The sequence below is a fragment of the Diachasma alloeum genome, unplaced genomic scaffold (genome assembly GCF_001412515.2).
Source record: "Diachasma alloeum isolate Michigan unplaced genomic scaffold, Dall2.0 Dall_scaffold_00760, whole genome shotgun sequence".
Taxonomy (NCBI): Eukaryota; Metazoa; Arthropoda; class Insecta; order Hymenoptera; family Braconidae; genus Diachasma; species Diachasma alloeum.
In genome coordinates, this window is record NW_021680890.1 from 1 (window position 1) to 11,533 (window position 11,533).

General features: G+C 35.7%; 3 protein-coding genes across 4 annotated transcripts in view; 2 read left to right on the forward strand and 1 right to left on the reverse strand.

Annotated features, from left to right (window-relative positions):
• Positions 1 to 1,730: 1,730 nt before the first annotated feature.
• On the forward strand, positions 1,731 to 5,693 carry LOC107044596 (solute carrier family 35 member F6). Its single transcript, XM_015266537.1, has 7 exons — positions 1,731 to 1,878; positions 2,387 to 2,480; positions 2,686 to 2,833; positions 3,487 to 3,837; positions 3,903 to 4,146; positions 4,271 to 4,425; positions 4,794 to 5,693. The coding sequence occupies exons 2-7, from the start codon at positions 2,404 to 2,406 to the stop codon at positions 4,974 to 4,976; spliced, it is 1,158 nt and encodes a 385-aa protein (XP_015122023.1). The 5' UTR covers positions 1,731 to 1,878; positions 2,387 to 2,403; the 3' UTR covers positions 4,977 to 5,693.
• The window catches only part of LOC107044597 (piwi-like protein Siwi), a 10,656-nt gene continuing 4,760 nt past the window's right edge, over positions 5,638 to 11,533 (reverse strand). For both annotated transcript variants that reach the window (XM_015266538.2, XM_015266539.2), the window contains exons 4-5: positions 8,093 to 8,495; positions 5,638 to 7,715 (exon numbers count right to left, since the gene is read on the reverse strand). In XM_015266538.2, coding sequence (XP_015122024.1) covers positions 7,069 to 7,715; positions 8,093 to 8,495 — 1,050 coding nt within the window. In that variant the 3' untranslated portion in view covers positions 5,638 to 7,068. The remainder of the gene's footprint in view (positions 7,716 to 8,092; positions 8,496 to 11,533) is intronic.
• On the forward strand, positions 9,008 to 11,422 carry LOC107044599 (jerky protein homolog-like). The gene is made up of 2 exons (XM_015266540.2): positions 9,008 to 10,295; positions 10,611 to 11,422. Exons 1-2 carry the CDS (start codon positions 9,057 to 9,059, stop codon positions 11,238 to 11,240), a joined length of 1,869 nt encoding a protein of 622 aa, XP_015122026.1. The 5' UTR covers positions 9,008 to 9,056; the 3' UTR covers positions 11,241 to 11,422.

Here is an 11,533-nt window from a genome sequence, read left to right on the forward strand (position 1 = left end):
TTAATTTAATTCATCTTGTGTAGGGTGTAGGACGTGGAAAAACGCAAACTAGCGCTCCATCCCAAGGTCGATCACGATCTGCAACCATGAAATATTCCATTATTCCACTGTGCATTCCCCATTTTTCCTCACCCCCGCATTATAAAATTTTTTTAAATTCACTGCGGCACGCTTTTCCATTTAACGCCCTCGACCCCGCCGTAACTGGAATATCCTTTCCCGAGATTAATTATCAACTTTTACACCACCAAGCGAGTTATTTGAGCCAACATGTAATTTACAATTGGAGAAAAAATCGATGGACGGGGAGATAAGAAAAAAACCGGCCCGATGAAATTAAAAAACGACGTGTATTAGCATCACGAGAGGAGTTGAGTGAATGAAATTAGTTTTTTGGCAAATTAATTACGTTAATTCATGTGAAACCTCTTATAAAATAGTCATCAATTTTTTTTCTCACTCACTCAATTTTTTACATTTTAAATAACCAGTTGGACCTGAGAATCTTTTATTCTAGATGACTTTAGTAGCAAAAAATTGAGGGTGAAATATCCCGGATTCTTCTAGACTTTTTAACATTTTTGAATGAAACTTCGGTGCATTTGTGAAAAATTTTCATTAGACTATTTTTTCGGTAAAATTTCAAGGGATTTCATAATTTAAAATTCACAATTTAAAGTAAAAATTAAGAAAAGCTATAAATTTGAAATTCATTTCTTGAAAATGAATACAAGTCAGGAAAATTTCATTGAATTTCCACTGAAATTCCATGTTTTTTTAATACTTATTTCTTAATTATATTAATTAATTATAGGACAAAATTTCCCCGGATCAAATTTGTAAATACAGTATCAACATTCACGTGAGGAAAAACGTAGATTTTGCGAAACTCGACTGTCCCTGTGAGAAAATCCAAAATCTGACCCTTGGTCCAGGTGAAAATGAAAATTAATTATGAGCATTTTATAGCACGAAAGTATCTTGGTCTCCCTCGAGGAGAAAATGCGAAATGAAAAAAAGCCTAACAAATTTAGTTGACATTTGTGAATAACAAAGCCGTCGAAAATACGGAAACATTAGATTTATTCACTGGAAGAACGTTTTTAGATTATTATTGTTCCTTTACGATCAGAAGAGACTCTGTGTGTTTTGTGATTTTATTCGTCCCTCCTCTCATTGTTATCCACCAATGAAATACAATCAAAGAATAAAAAATTGATATTTTGGGGACTCACCGGTCGTTGAAACACCCGGCGTCAGCTTGGCATATATTCCAATCCAACTCCAACAATTCCACTTTCACGTTGATCCTTCTCTATTCGTGCAGTACCAAAGGCCGGCCGCCTGATGGATGTGCGCAGAGAAGTTGGCACTAGCCATGTTTTTGCAGTTGCACTTTTTACGTCTCGATTCTGTAATAATGCAATAATAAAGTCCCATTACTTGATAAAATCACTGCCTGCCATCAATATTAACTGATTATTGCACTATTAATACTAATTTCCCGGGTGTAATCCCCTTTCTCACCGAAAATCCGCAGACAAACGCCAAACGCTCCATTCTCTGCCAGTGGCCAGCCGCCATGATGAATGTGCGCGGAGGGTTGCGCAATGGCTAAATGTAGCATTGCACTTTTTCCAGGTCTGGGCTTAACGGCAATAAACGCTTGTGGTGGGGGAAAAATTGCGACTGGCGACTTCTATATATAGTATATATATATAAGAATTCACTCTACCCACCAACGGCTTTTATGATTCATCCCTTCATTCTCATTATCACGAACATTTTTCATACAATTGGAGTTATCTGAAACTTGAGCAGTCAGGAATTCACATTTTTTTTGTAATAAAGTATCAACATCCAAACATGGATCACTGAGTGAGTTAATCTTTTCTCTGCTAATATGACATTTATTCCGATTCAATAACTTGAATTTGTTTTATTTATAAAGCCGATCAAATCAGATTTATCACAGAGTTTTCCACTGTTATAACTTCAGCTTCTCCCAATTATTTGTCTACCAAAGTCTTTACATCATATTCTATCTATGCTGTTAGTGAAATTTCAATTTCCATTTTGAGGTTGAGAACTGCTTTCCAGAGAATAACAATGAGATAAAGAAAATAGGGATGTGTGTGGTGTGGAGAGACAGCATCAAGCATCATTTGTCAGACAAATCGTGATGAAAATTACGCTATTGTTCGTAATTCGTTGAAAAGAAGAGCAGATTTGTTTTTTTATTTTTCTTTGTTTCATGCAAGTGGATTTCAAGAACAATTAGTTGTCTCTCTTTATTTGTGACGAAGTCATTGTTTTGTCTGATAAACCCTCGTTATCGAAAGTGTCACCACTGAGCCATATTTTTTCTGGCAAATTTTTATTACAGTTTAGAATCGATCTACAATGGCTTGGACTAATTATCAAAAACTCTTGGCTCTGTTGATGGTTGTTACGGGGTCATTCAATACTCTCTCAGTCAAGTAAGTTTATTTCAATTGAAAAATTGAAGAATTAATATCATTAATTGAATATAAAAGCATTCACAGAAAATGATGAAAATATCCTTTTTCAATGTTTTCAATGCAAGAAAATCACTAAATCGATCAAAATTTCAATTGAAAATGAATTGTGGCTTTTTTGAATGATATTATTAATAAAATATCATGAACCAAAATTTTTCTACAGATATGCAGACAAACAAATTGTTGCCGGAGAGGATGGACAGCCGAGACATTTCAATCATCCATTTATGCAGTCTTCCTTCATGTTCCTCGGTGAAATGTTGTGTTTGTTGACGTTCAAGATTGCTTATCTATATTACAAGAGGAAAAATGTAAGACAATTATTCCAAGTTAATTACAAATTACTAGAGTCACACAATGGGGAAATCGTAGCATATTTTCAATTTTTTTCTCAGATGAAAATCTCGTAAGTGAGAAATTTAGAAAAAATTTTATTCCTATTTTCAATAAAATCGAACGCATTGACAATTTTTTTTTCGATCCATACTCGCACCAATCAATTATTAAAATCTTTTGAAAATTCGACTCGCAGGAAATCCCTGTTTAACCTATAAATGTAAAAAATTTGTACATAATGAAATTGAATTCAATCAACTTTTGACCACTCAAAAGTTAATTGAATGAATATTTAAACAGAGCGAATAATTTTTATTCTGAAATAAATCAGTTGTTGGAGAATATCTTTGAATTTAAGTGTGATGAATGAAAGATGGAATTATAATAATAATCTAGAAAAAAAAATCTGATGTATAATAAATTGGTTTAAATCTCCCGTGGAATTCAGAGATATTCATTGAAAAAAACTGATCTACAAGTGAATTGACTGAATAATAATCAATCCAGTGGTGATAAAATCATTAGAATTAGAATATAGTCAATTAAATAAATATAATTGAATGAATATAATATTCAGACAGATGTTGATCAATTTAAAAATATTCTTCAATTAATTTCTCATTGACAGGACGACTCAGCAGAGACAAGTGCCCTTACAAAAGGCAACAAAAACTTCAATCCCTTTATTCTCCTGATTCCAGCTGCTTGTGACATGATTGCAACATCTATAATGTACGTGGGATTGAATTTAACGTACGCCAGCAGTTTTCAGATGCTTCGGGGCTCAGTCATTGTGTTCACCGGATTCTTATCAATGGGATTTTTAGATAGAAAGCTGGGTGGAAGAGAATGGACTGGCATTGGATTAGTTATTATGGGATTGGCACTTGTGGGAATCAGTGATCTCTTGATGAACGAGGAAAATTCTGGAGGAATGAACTCTATTCTCACTGGGGATTTGTTGATTATTTGTGCACAGGTAATATGAAAAATCTGTTGTGATTATGCCGACCACATTTGGTGATTAATCATTCTATATTTCAGGTTATAACGTCAGTTCAAATGGTGGTGGAGGAGAAATTTGTGACTGGTCTGGATATACCACCCCTGCAAGCTGTCGGATGGGAGGGAATATTCGGTTTCATTGGAATATGTCTAGCCATGATTCCATTAAATTATATTTACGCATATCCACCATTTGCTGATAACTCTCAGGGGACTTTGGAAGCACCCATTGACGCTTTCATTCAGATAGGCAACAGTGCAAGATTACTCATGGCTATTGTCGGTGAGATATTCCGAGAGAATTGTTTATTCATCTATTTTTCATTAATAAAGTTTTCTCAAAAAGACTCAAATTTATTCATTGCAAAATTGTATTTTTTTTTCTTTTTTCTTTTTTTTCTATTTAGGTATTACGTTGAGCATTGCATTCTTCAATTTTGCTGGAATCAGCGTGACAAAAGAGATGAGTGCAACAACAAGAATGATACTTGATAGTGTGAGAACTATCGTCATTTGGGGATTCTCTCTCATATTTCAGTGGCAGAAATTTCATTACCTCCAAGTGAGTTGTCATAATTCGTTTATTGTAATCTCATTTCATCTATTGTAATTATTTTGCCTCAGAAAATACCCTTAATTATACATATAATCAAGCTCAAAGTTGTCATGTTCTTTTTTCTAAAAATTCGCCTTATACACGGTACGTAGCACCCCACAGTTTCAGAATAACAATTTGAAAATCCAACTACTTATGATATTTTTCACGTATATTTTCATTGATAGGGCTTCTAGACACTTGAAAATGAAATGTCAAATTTTTTCCAAATTTTCTAAGGCTTTACTACGGTTTAATAATTTAAAAAATCGAAAAAAGTGTGGCTTATAGTGCGCGACCGACCAACACAGTGTTAATGATGCTACTGATTTCAGCTCATTGGATTCACAATTCTCCTCATTGGCATGGGCTCCTACAACAACGTAGTAGTACCCCAGTTATGCAGAAGAATTGTCTGCAAATTTGGACGTCATCAGCCCCCCCCACAGCTGTCCAACCACGACAGAGCCCAAATAATAAACGCAGTCGACGAGCCAGTCTCCGAGGAGCATCGATAATCCCCCGAGTTAACCCTCTAAAGATCGAGGAACCATCATACCTAAGAAATTATATGAAAAAAATTCTGCGATGCAGAATTTTCTTCGCTCGAAATATCACAAATGGAGAGAATTGAGAAAGAAATTTTCACTTGAAACAGTACTTTGAACTATTATTTCCATTCATAATTTCGAATTTTGGAGAGTGCACGTATAAAAAAATTAGGTAGACCATTCTCTTGGTCTATTATATTACAAATTATATTCGCTTTTCCTACTTGTAAGAAAATAATGTAATTTTATTACTTTAATGGTTATTTCCGAATTTTGTCTCTATACATTCTATTACTTTTTTTCCTGTACGACTTATTGGGCATGAATTTTCCCACTTTTTCCTCTTCTATGTTATAATGAGGATGATTATTAAGGAAAGTCTATTGATTTTTTTTCTATCAAATTTCTATCGAAAAAAAAAAGGAATAGAATCTATCTATTGAATTTTTCCATACATGGGACGAATCATTCAGAATCATCTATAAGAAATTTATGAATGAAACGCAAAAAAGGCAATTTTTTAATGTTTTGGGATGACACCCCCGCAATTAATCCCATTAGAGATATAATTGAGATGAGATTTGGTGCTGAAAAGGCTAAAGTCGTCAGTGATAGAAAAAAAAAAAAGTTGAATTTTGTATTTTTATTTACTTCTAATAAACACAGTATATTTTCCATAATTAATCCTGCGCATCATTTTTTCAAGCATCCATTCTAAGACAATCTAAAATTGAAAAATGATGATAATAATAAGAATGGCTATTTCCAGCAGCTTCAACAGGTTTTTAATGCATATTATCGTTTCTTTAGAGATACTGAAGTGCTGGAGCGAAAAAAAAATACAGAAATGAGCTGCAGTGGAAAAAAAATGGTACAATTACTAGTGAAGTAGTATAATGCAATTGCTCAAAGACATCACGATGACGTCTTTATGATAATTTAACACTATTGATAAACTTTATTTAAACTATATTAAACTTAATGATTAATTTAATGAACCCTGTTTGTCCTTCAATTCCATTTCATGGAAATTTGAATCTTTATTTATTTATTTTTTTTTTTCTTGAAAATAAGAACTCTCTCGTTCTTTTATTTTTTATATCCAATGAAGACGTGAATATTCATTGTTCAAAATGAACTCGTCTATTTATCTGAAATCATGATTTAAATTCTTTCTAATATTTATATTAGGCATTCTCTTACATTTTTATCAATAGTCGATGAAAAAATATATTCTTCGTTGGTTTTGGATAAAAGAGGAAGAATTCATGAAAGAGTCATTCATAACATAACTATGAAAAATTATTGAGGATAACAATTCCATGGAACACCTGAAGAATAAAGTAAACACTGAAGAAAGACGAATGGTTGAGAGAAGTTGAAAAAAAATAAAAAGACAAATTCTCCAACTGAAAAAATATGTGAATAAAAAAAATAAAAATAAAAGGTATTTTTCCTCGTAAACAAATGCATAGGAATGATGCTCAATTTCCAAACAGAATAAAAAAAAAAAAAGTATATCGAGCATGAATGGAATTCATTTATGAATTGAAAAAAAGCTATCATCTTGCATGCCAAATCTTCATTTCGTAATTGTGAATTTATCCCGAAAACGAGTGGTTTTATTGGAACATGTTGAAAGACCTTTCTTTTATGAAAGACTCCACAAAAATCGTCCTCTGATTTTTTTCACAACACGGTCGATAATTCCAGGAATAATTTCATAATTACAAAAATGAAATATCAAATCTTTCAATTTTTATCACTTCTTCATTGAATTTCTCTTATTTTTTTCCAATATATTACTCAATCAATAATTCGTTGAGCAAAAAAAAAGTTGGTGCCTCTAATGCTTCATTAATAAATAAAATGCCATAGCCATCAAATCTTCATTTCGCAACTCTCATTCATCTCGAAAACTATTTGTTGAAGAAAAAAAAATGATAATAATAATTAGAAGCAAACAAATATGTCTTTTACTGCCGTATCCTATTATTTGGTACTCCTTTCCAATAAAACCTCTTTCTTTTCATCCTTCAAATTTAATAATTTAATTGCCTTAGAGGAAATAGAGAAGTCTCTGAAGATTGCGATCCCCAGGTGCAGCATGAATAGACTGTGAAACGAGGAATGCGAGTTTATGAGCAAATTGAACAGGTGCAGGGACTCTCATGGTGGTACTGCAGTTAAAGTAGATGTGAGTCATCTTGTAAGTTAGCAATTGCATTCTGTCTGGGGAGAGACCAGTTGTGTCGTAGATAACCGAGTACGAGGTGGGGGATACAGTACCCTGCTTTACTCCCTGTGAAATTAGGAAAAAGTCGTACTTCCATGGATTGGTGACAATATCATCGACAACAGTCCCCGGGGCGGGATTTCTGGTTCCCTGGAAGAATCTCGTGTTGATCCTCTTGGTTACCAGGACATAGCCCAGCTTCACCTGTGCTGGATTTGCGTAGAATTTGGAGATTGCATCTTTCACGTGCTTCACCTCGTGATCCACAACAAAGGGAATCTGACCCTCACCGACACCATCTCTGTAAACAATTATGTGGGATGGAAGGGCCTTGTTCACCTCCTGGTAGCTATGCAGGGCCTTGGCCATGTTCACAGCCAAGTGATTGGAGAGCTCCTCGCCTGTCGTGTGGGCTGACACTGCTGAGAAGTAACGAGAGAGTTTTTTGTCCAAAGAGGCCACCATCGCTCCTGAAAGATTGTTTCATTTTAGAATTGGCAAAATTAGCAGCAGCAGATGAATATATTGTTCAATTTATTGTCATTTATTGAAAATGCAGTGTGTAATATGAAAACAATCTCTTTCAATTGTCTATGTTTATAATTATTTTCACTATTGAAAATTTTTTGGACTGAAACTTTTCATCAACACTTGTTTGGTCATTTTTATCACAAACAACAGTTTAACATGTTCAAGTGTTCACAGAGTGTTCTTTTTTACTGAAAATTATTATCATTGTTTTAAAAAATTAATTGTTCAATTTTCATTTTAATACATGTCCAAGGACAAAAGCACTGAAAAATGAATGAATAATAATAATAAATTAATTCTGACTATTGATACTCACCAAAGTCTGTTCCTTTCTTATTGGTGTCATGACACACATCATATCCCACGACCATCAAACCTCCCAAGGGAATGTGGACAGTCCATGGGATCCCTCCAATCTTGCAATTTAATTGGATAGCAACTTTAGTTGCTATTGACATCATTCCCTGTGGCTTGAAGCAACGAGCAGTGACAACCTGACTTAGAACAGGCCTGTCAATGCAGCACTTCTTCTTTATCGCTGCATAAGTGTCTGCACGATTTTTCGCAAGTATGCACATGACGAGTTGAGGACTGACCTTGCTCAGGACTTGTTCAATGCACATTGTGTACGACTCAGCTCTGTCGTTACGAATTTCAAAGTATTGTGGCTCCTGGACGTTGAAATTTTTGGTGGAACGAGAAATAGCTTGACAAAAGCCCTAAACAGTAAAAGTTGTCAAATCCATTAGATATAGAGTAAGTTATTAACTAGCAATTTTCCTTTTTTTTTTTTTTTTTTTTATATTGGGTTTATTCGCCAAACGCTATTATTCAAGTTTCTCTCTCATGAAAAATGACGGAAAATCAGAGAATTGTAATTAAAATTTTACATTGAATGCTTTTTTTACATCATAAAATTAATATATCTCCTGTGATACATCAAAGAGAAAAATCTCATTCAAATTATTGTCACATATTACACAATCACATATGTTGACGATATGTGAGATCAATTTTGGGCCACCCAGTTATAAGGGTTTTGAGTTGAAAAAAATAAAAAAATAAAAAACGAAAATTCGAATTAAATAATCCCCCCCCCCCCTCCCATGTCTCTTCTTCACTACCAGGCTCCTCCCTTCCCCCCACACTTCACTGCCGTATGACGTCATGTACCACAACCTGCGCAGAAGCAAGCTTCCTCCTCCCCTCCGCCCAATTGTGGCCACAGCGACCAACCGAGCAGTCTCGTTCTTCTCCGAAAAAGCTAACCGCGCAACAACATGTCTGACCCTGAAATATCTCCGCCGTTATCACCCAATTCCCCGACCCCTCAATCCCCAAAATTCAATGTCCCCGTGAAAAAGCGTAGAAACACGTCAGTGGAGGTGCACGAGAAGTTGAAAGCCCTTGAAAAGGTGAAACTGGGCTGTCCTCGTCACATTGTCGCCAAGGAATTGGGTGTCCACTCGTCGACAGTTGACGGTTGGATAAAGAATGAGAAGGCCCTTCAGAAATGGGCGACAGAGCACAATGGAGTGATGCCAACGGCCAAGAAGAGACTGAGAAAGCCAGTCCACGAATTGATAGACAGAGCAATGTGGCTATGGCACAGAGAGAGAAGTGCAGCGGGATGTAGCATCACAGGACCCAGTGCCAAGATACAGGCCCTTCTCTTTCGAAATCAATTGAAAATAGCCCAAACATTTACAGCAAGTCAGGGATGGTTGACAAAATGGCAGAGACGTTATGGCGTGAAATTTAGCCCGCAGAATGGTGCATCGAGTGCTCAACAGGCAGCACTTGAGGACGACAAGATTGCAGCAGACAAGTATAGAGCCAAGTTGGTGGCGATGATTGAGACGGAGGGACTGACATCGGATCAGGTCTTCTTTTGCCATCTCATTGGACTCAATTATCGACAACTGCCCGATCTCGTGATGAATGTCAAATGGACACCTGAGGGCCATCCCCAGAAGCAGCTCAAGGAGAGAATCACCCTATTGGCCTGCACCAATGCTTCTGGCTCCTGCAAAATTCCTCTTGTCCTTGTTGGCAAGTTTCCCAAGCCCAGGGCTATTAAAAATCTCACACAACTTCCTGTATGCTATAGAAATCAAATGAGTTCCTACATGACTGGGAGAATTTTCACCGATTGGTTCAACAATGATTTTTGCCCAACAGTCAATGAGTTGTTGATCTCCAGGGGCGTCCCCCCCAAGGCTATTTTGTTTATGGATAATTGTCTCTTGTTACCGCACGAAATGAAGAACCAGGATATCAGGGTCGAGTTGTTACCGCGTAATATTAGCGTATTATTGCAACCTTTTGATAAGGCCTGGCTGAGGAATCTCAAGGTTTCCTATCGACAGCAACTCATCAAATTTCTTATGAATAATCTTAGTGTTGGGGTTTCTTTGGACGAAGCCATGAAGAATCTTACCATCAGAGAGGTCATCTTTTGGCTTGCTAATAGCTGGAGTAAACTGTCGGATGATATGATTGTTCAGTCTTGGAAACCGGTGAGTCATTTTGTTTCTGCTAGGAGACAAGAGTTTAAAGAACAAAGGACAATGAAATGGTGTGAGAAAAATTTGAAACAAGTTTAAGTATGACAGTAAATTATGAATAATTTTTTTTGTTTTTTTGCTATAAAAATTTCATATCAACTCAATTTTTTATGAAAATTCATGGAAAAAATTCCAACATTAGCATTTATCAATTATCAATTAAATTTCCAAAAATTGGTAACGAAACGAAATATTTACAACATTTAAAAAATTAAAAAATCAAAATATTAAAATAATCAAATAATTCAGATTTATATTATGTTACAGCTCTGGCCCCAGCTCCCAGATACCGAGCCGCCGTCGCCTCCTCCTCCTCTACCCCCCGAAAATCAAGTAAAATTAGAGGAGAATTCATCGGAAATTCAGATAAAAGTAGAAGGGGGGATTATGATTGAGGAAGGAGAAAGTTCAACTGATCTATTCCAACAGAACGAAATAGCCCTGATACGAGAATTCTGTGAGGCACTCAACAGAACCAACCATTACCGAAGTGTCAATTTCATTGACATTGAAAAGTGGCTACACCCAGCAACGAAACTCACCGAGGACGAGTGCCTAGACGAGGATGAAATTGTTCAGATTATCATGGAGGAGAACGAAACGAATCAGCAGATTGAGAATGCACCAGCAGCCCCTCCTCCCCCTGACAAGCCAAAACCGACTCTTGCAGAGGCGCAAGCCAGTCTGAAGAAAGTCATTGATTATTGCTCAACAAATTCACATTATTCGAGGGAGCAACGATTGTCATTGATTGCCATTCGTGACATAATGAATACAGAGAAGAAAATACCAACTACTCCTGCGGCTGTTGTCAGTAGTTGTTATGAACATCCGCCATTCGATTTTGTTGCTATTGCAGAGGATGAAGACTGTCAATTCACCATGTATGAGAAGTAATCTAGCGATAGTTATCGATGGCAAATAAGGCCTTTCATTCTAATTGAGCTTTATGCAGGAGAAAATGTTTTTGTTGAAATGTGAAGATGGAATATGTCTGATTCGACTGTAAATAGTATTATTAATTAGTTTGTAAGATCATGGACAAGTTTCATCATTCATTAAATCGACAATTTTCCACATTTTTTTTCCCCCATTTTTTCCTACATAATTTCAAGCCTGTGTTGATAAATTGATGAATAATTAATAGGGATTGAAAAAGTATTCTCTCCTACTGCTGTTCAAGGCCCTAG

Excerpts from the sequence above, each read along its gene's own strand:
- LOC107044596 (XM_015266537.1), top strand. The coding sequence starts at position 2,404 with ATGGCTTGGACTAATTATCAAAAACTCTTGGCTCTGTTGATGGTTGTT. Across the intron at positions 2,481-2,685 it reads TTCAATACTCTCTCAGTCAA|ATATGCAGACAAACAAATTG; the intron begins GTAAGTTTATTT and ends ATTTTTCTACAG. Across the intron at positions 2,834-3,486 it reads TATATTACAAGAGGAAAAAT|GACGACTCAGCAGAGACAAG; the intron begins GTAAGACAATTA and ends TCTCATTGACAG.
- LOC107044599 (XM_015266540.2), top strand. The coding sequence starts at position 9,057 with ATGTCTGACCCTGAAATATCTCCGCCGTTATCACCCAATTCCCCGACC. Across the intron at positions 10,296-10,610 it reads TTGTTCAGTCTTGGAAACCG|CTCTGGCCCCAGCTCCCAGA; the intron begins GTGAGTCATTTT and ends ATTATGTTACAG.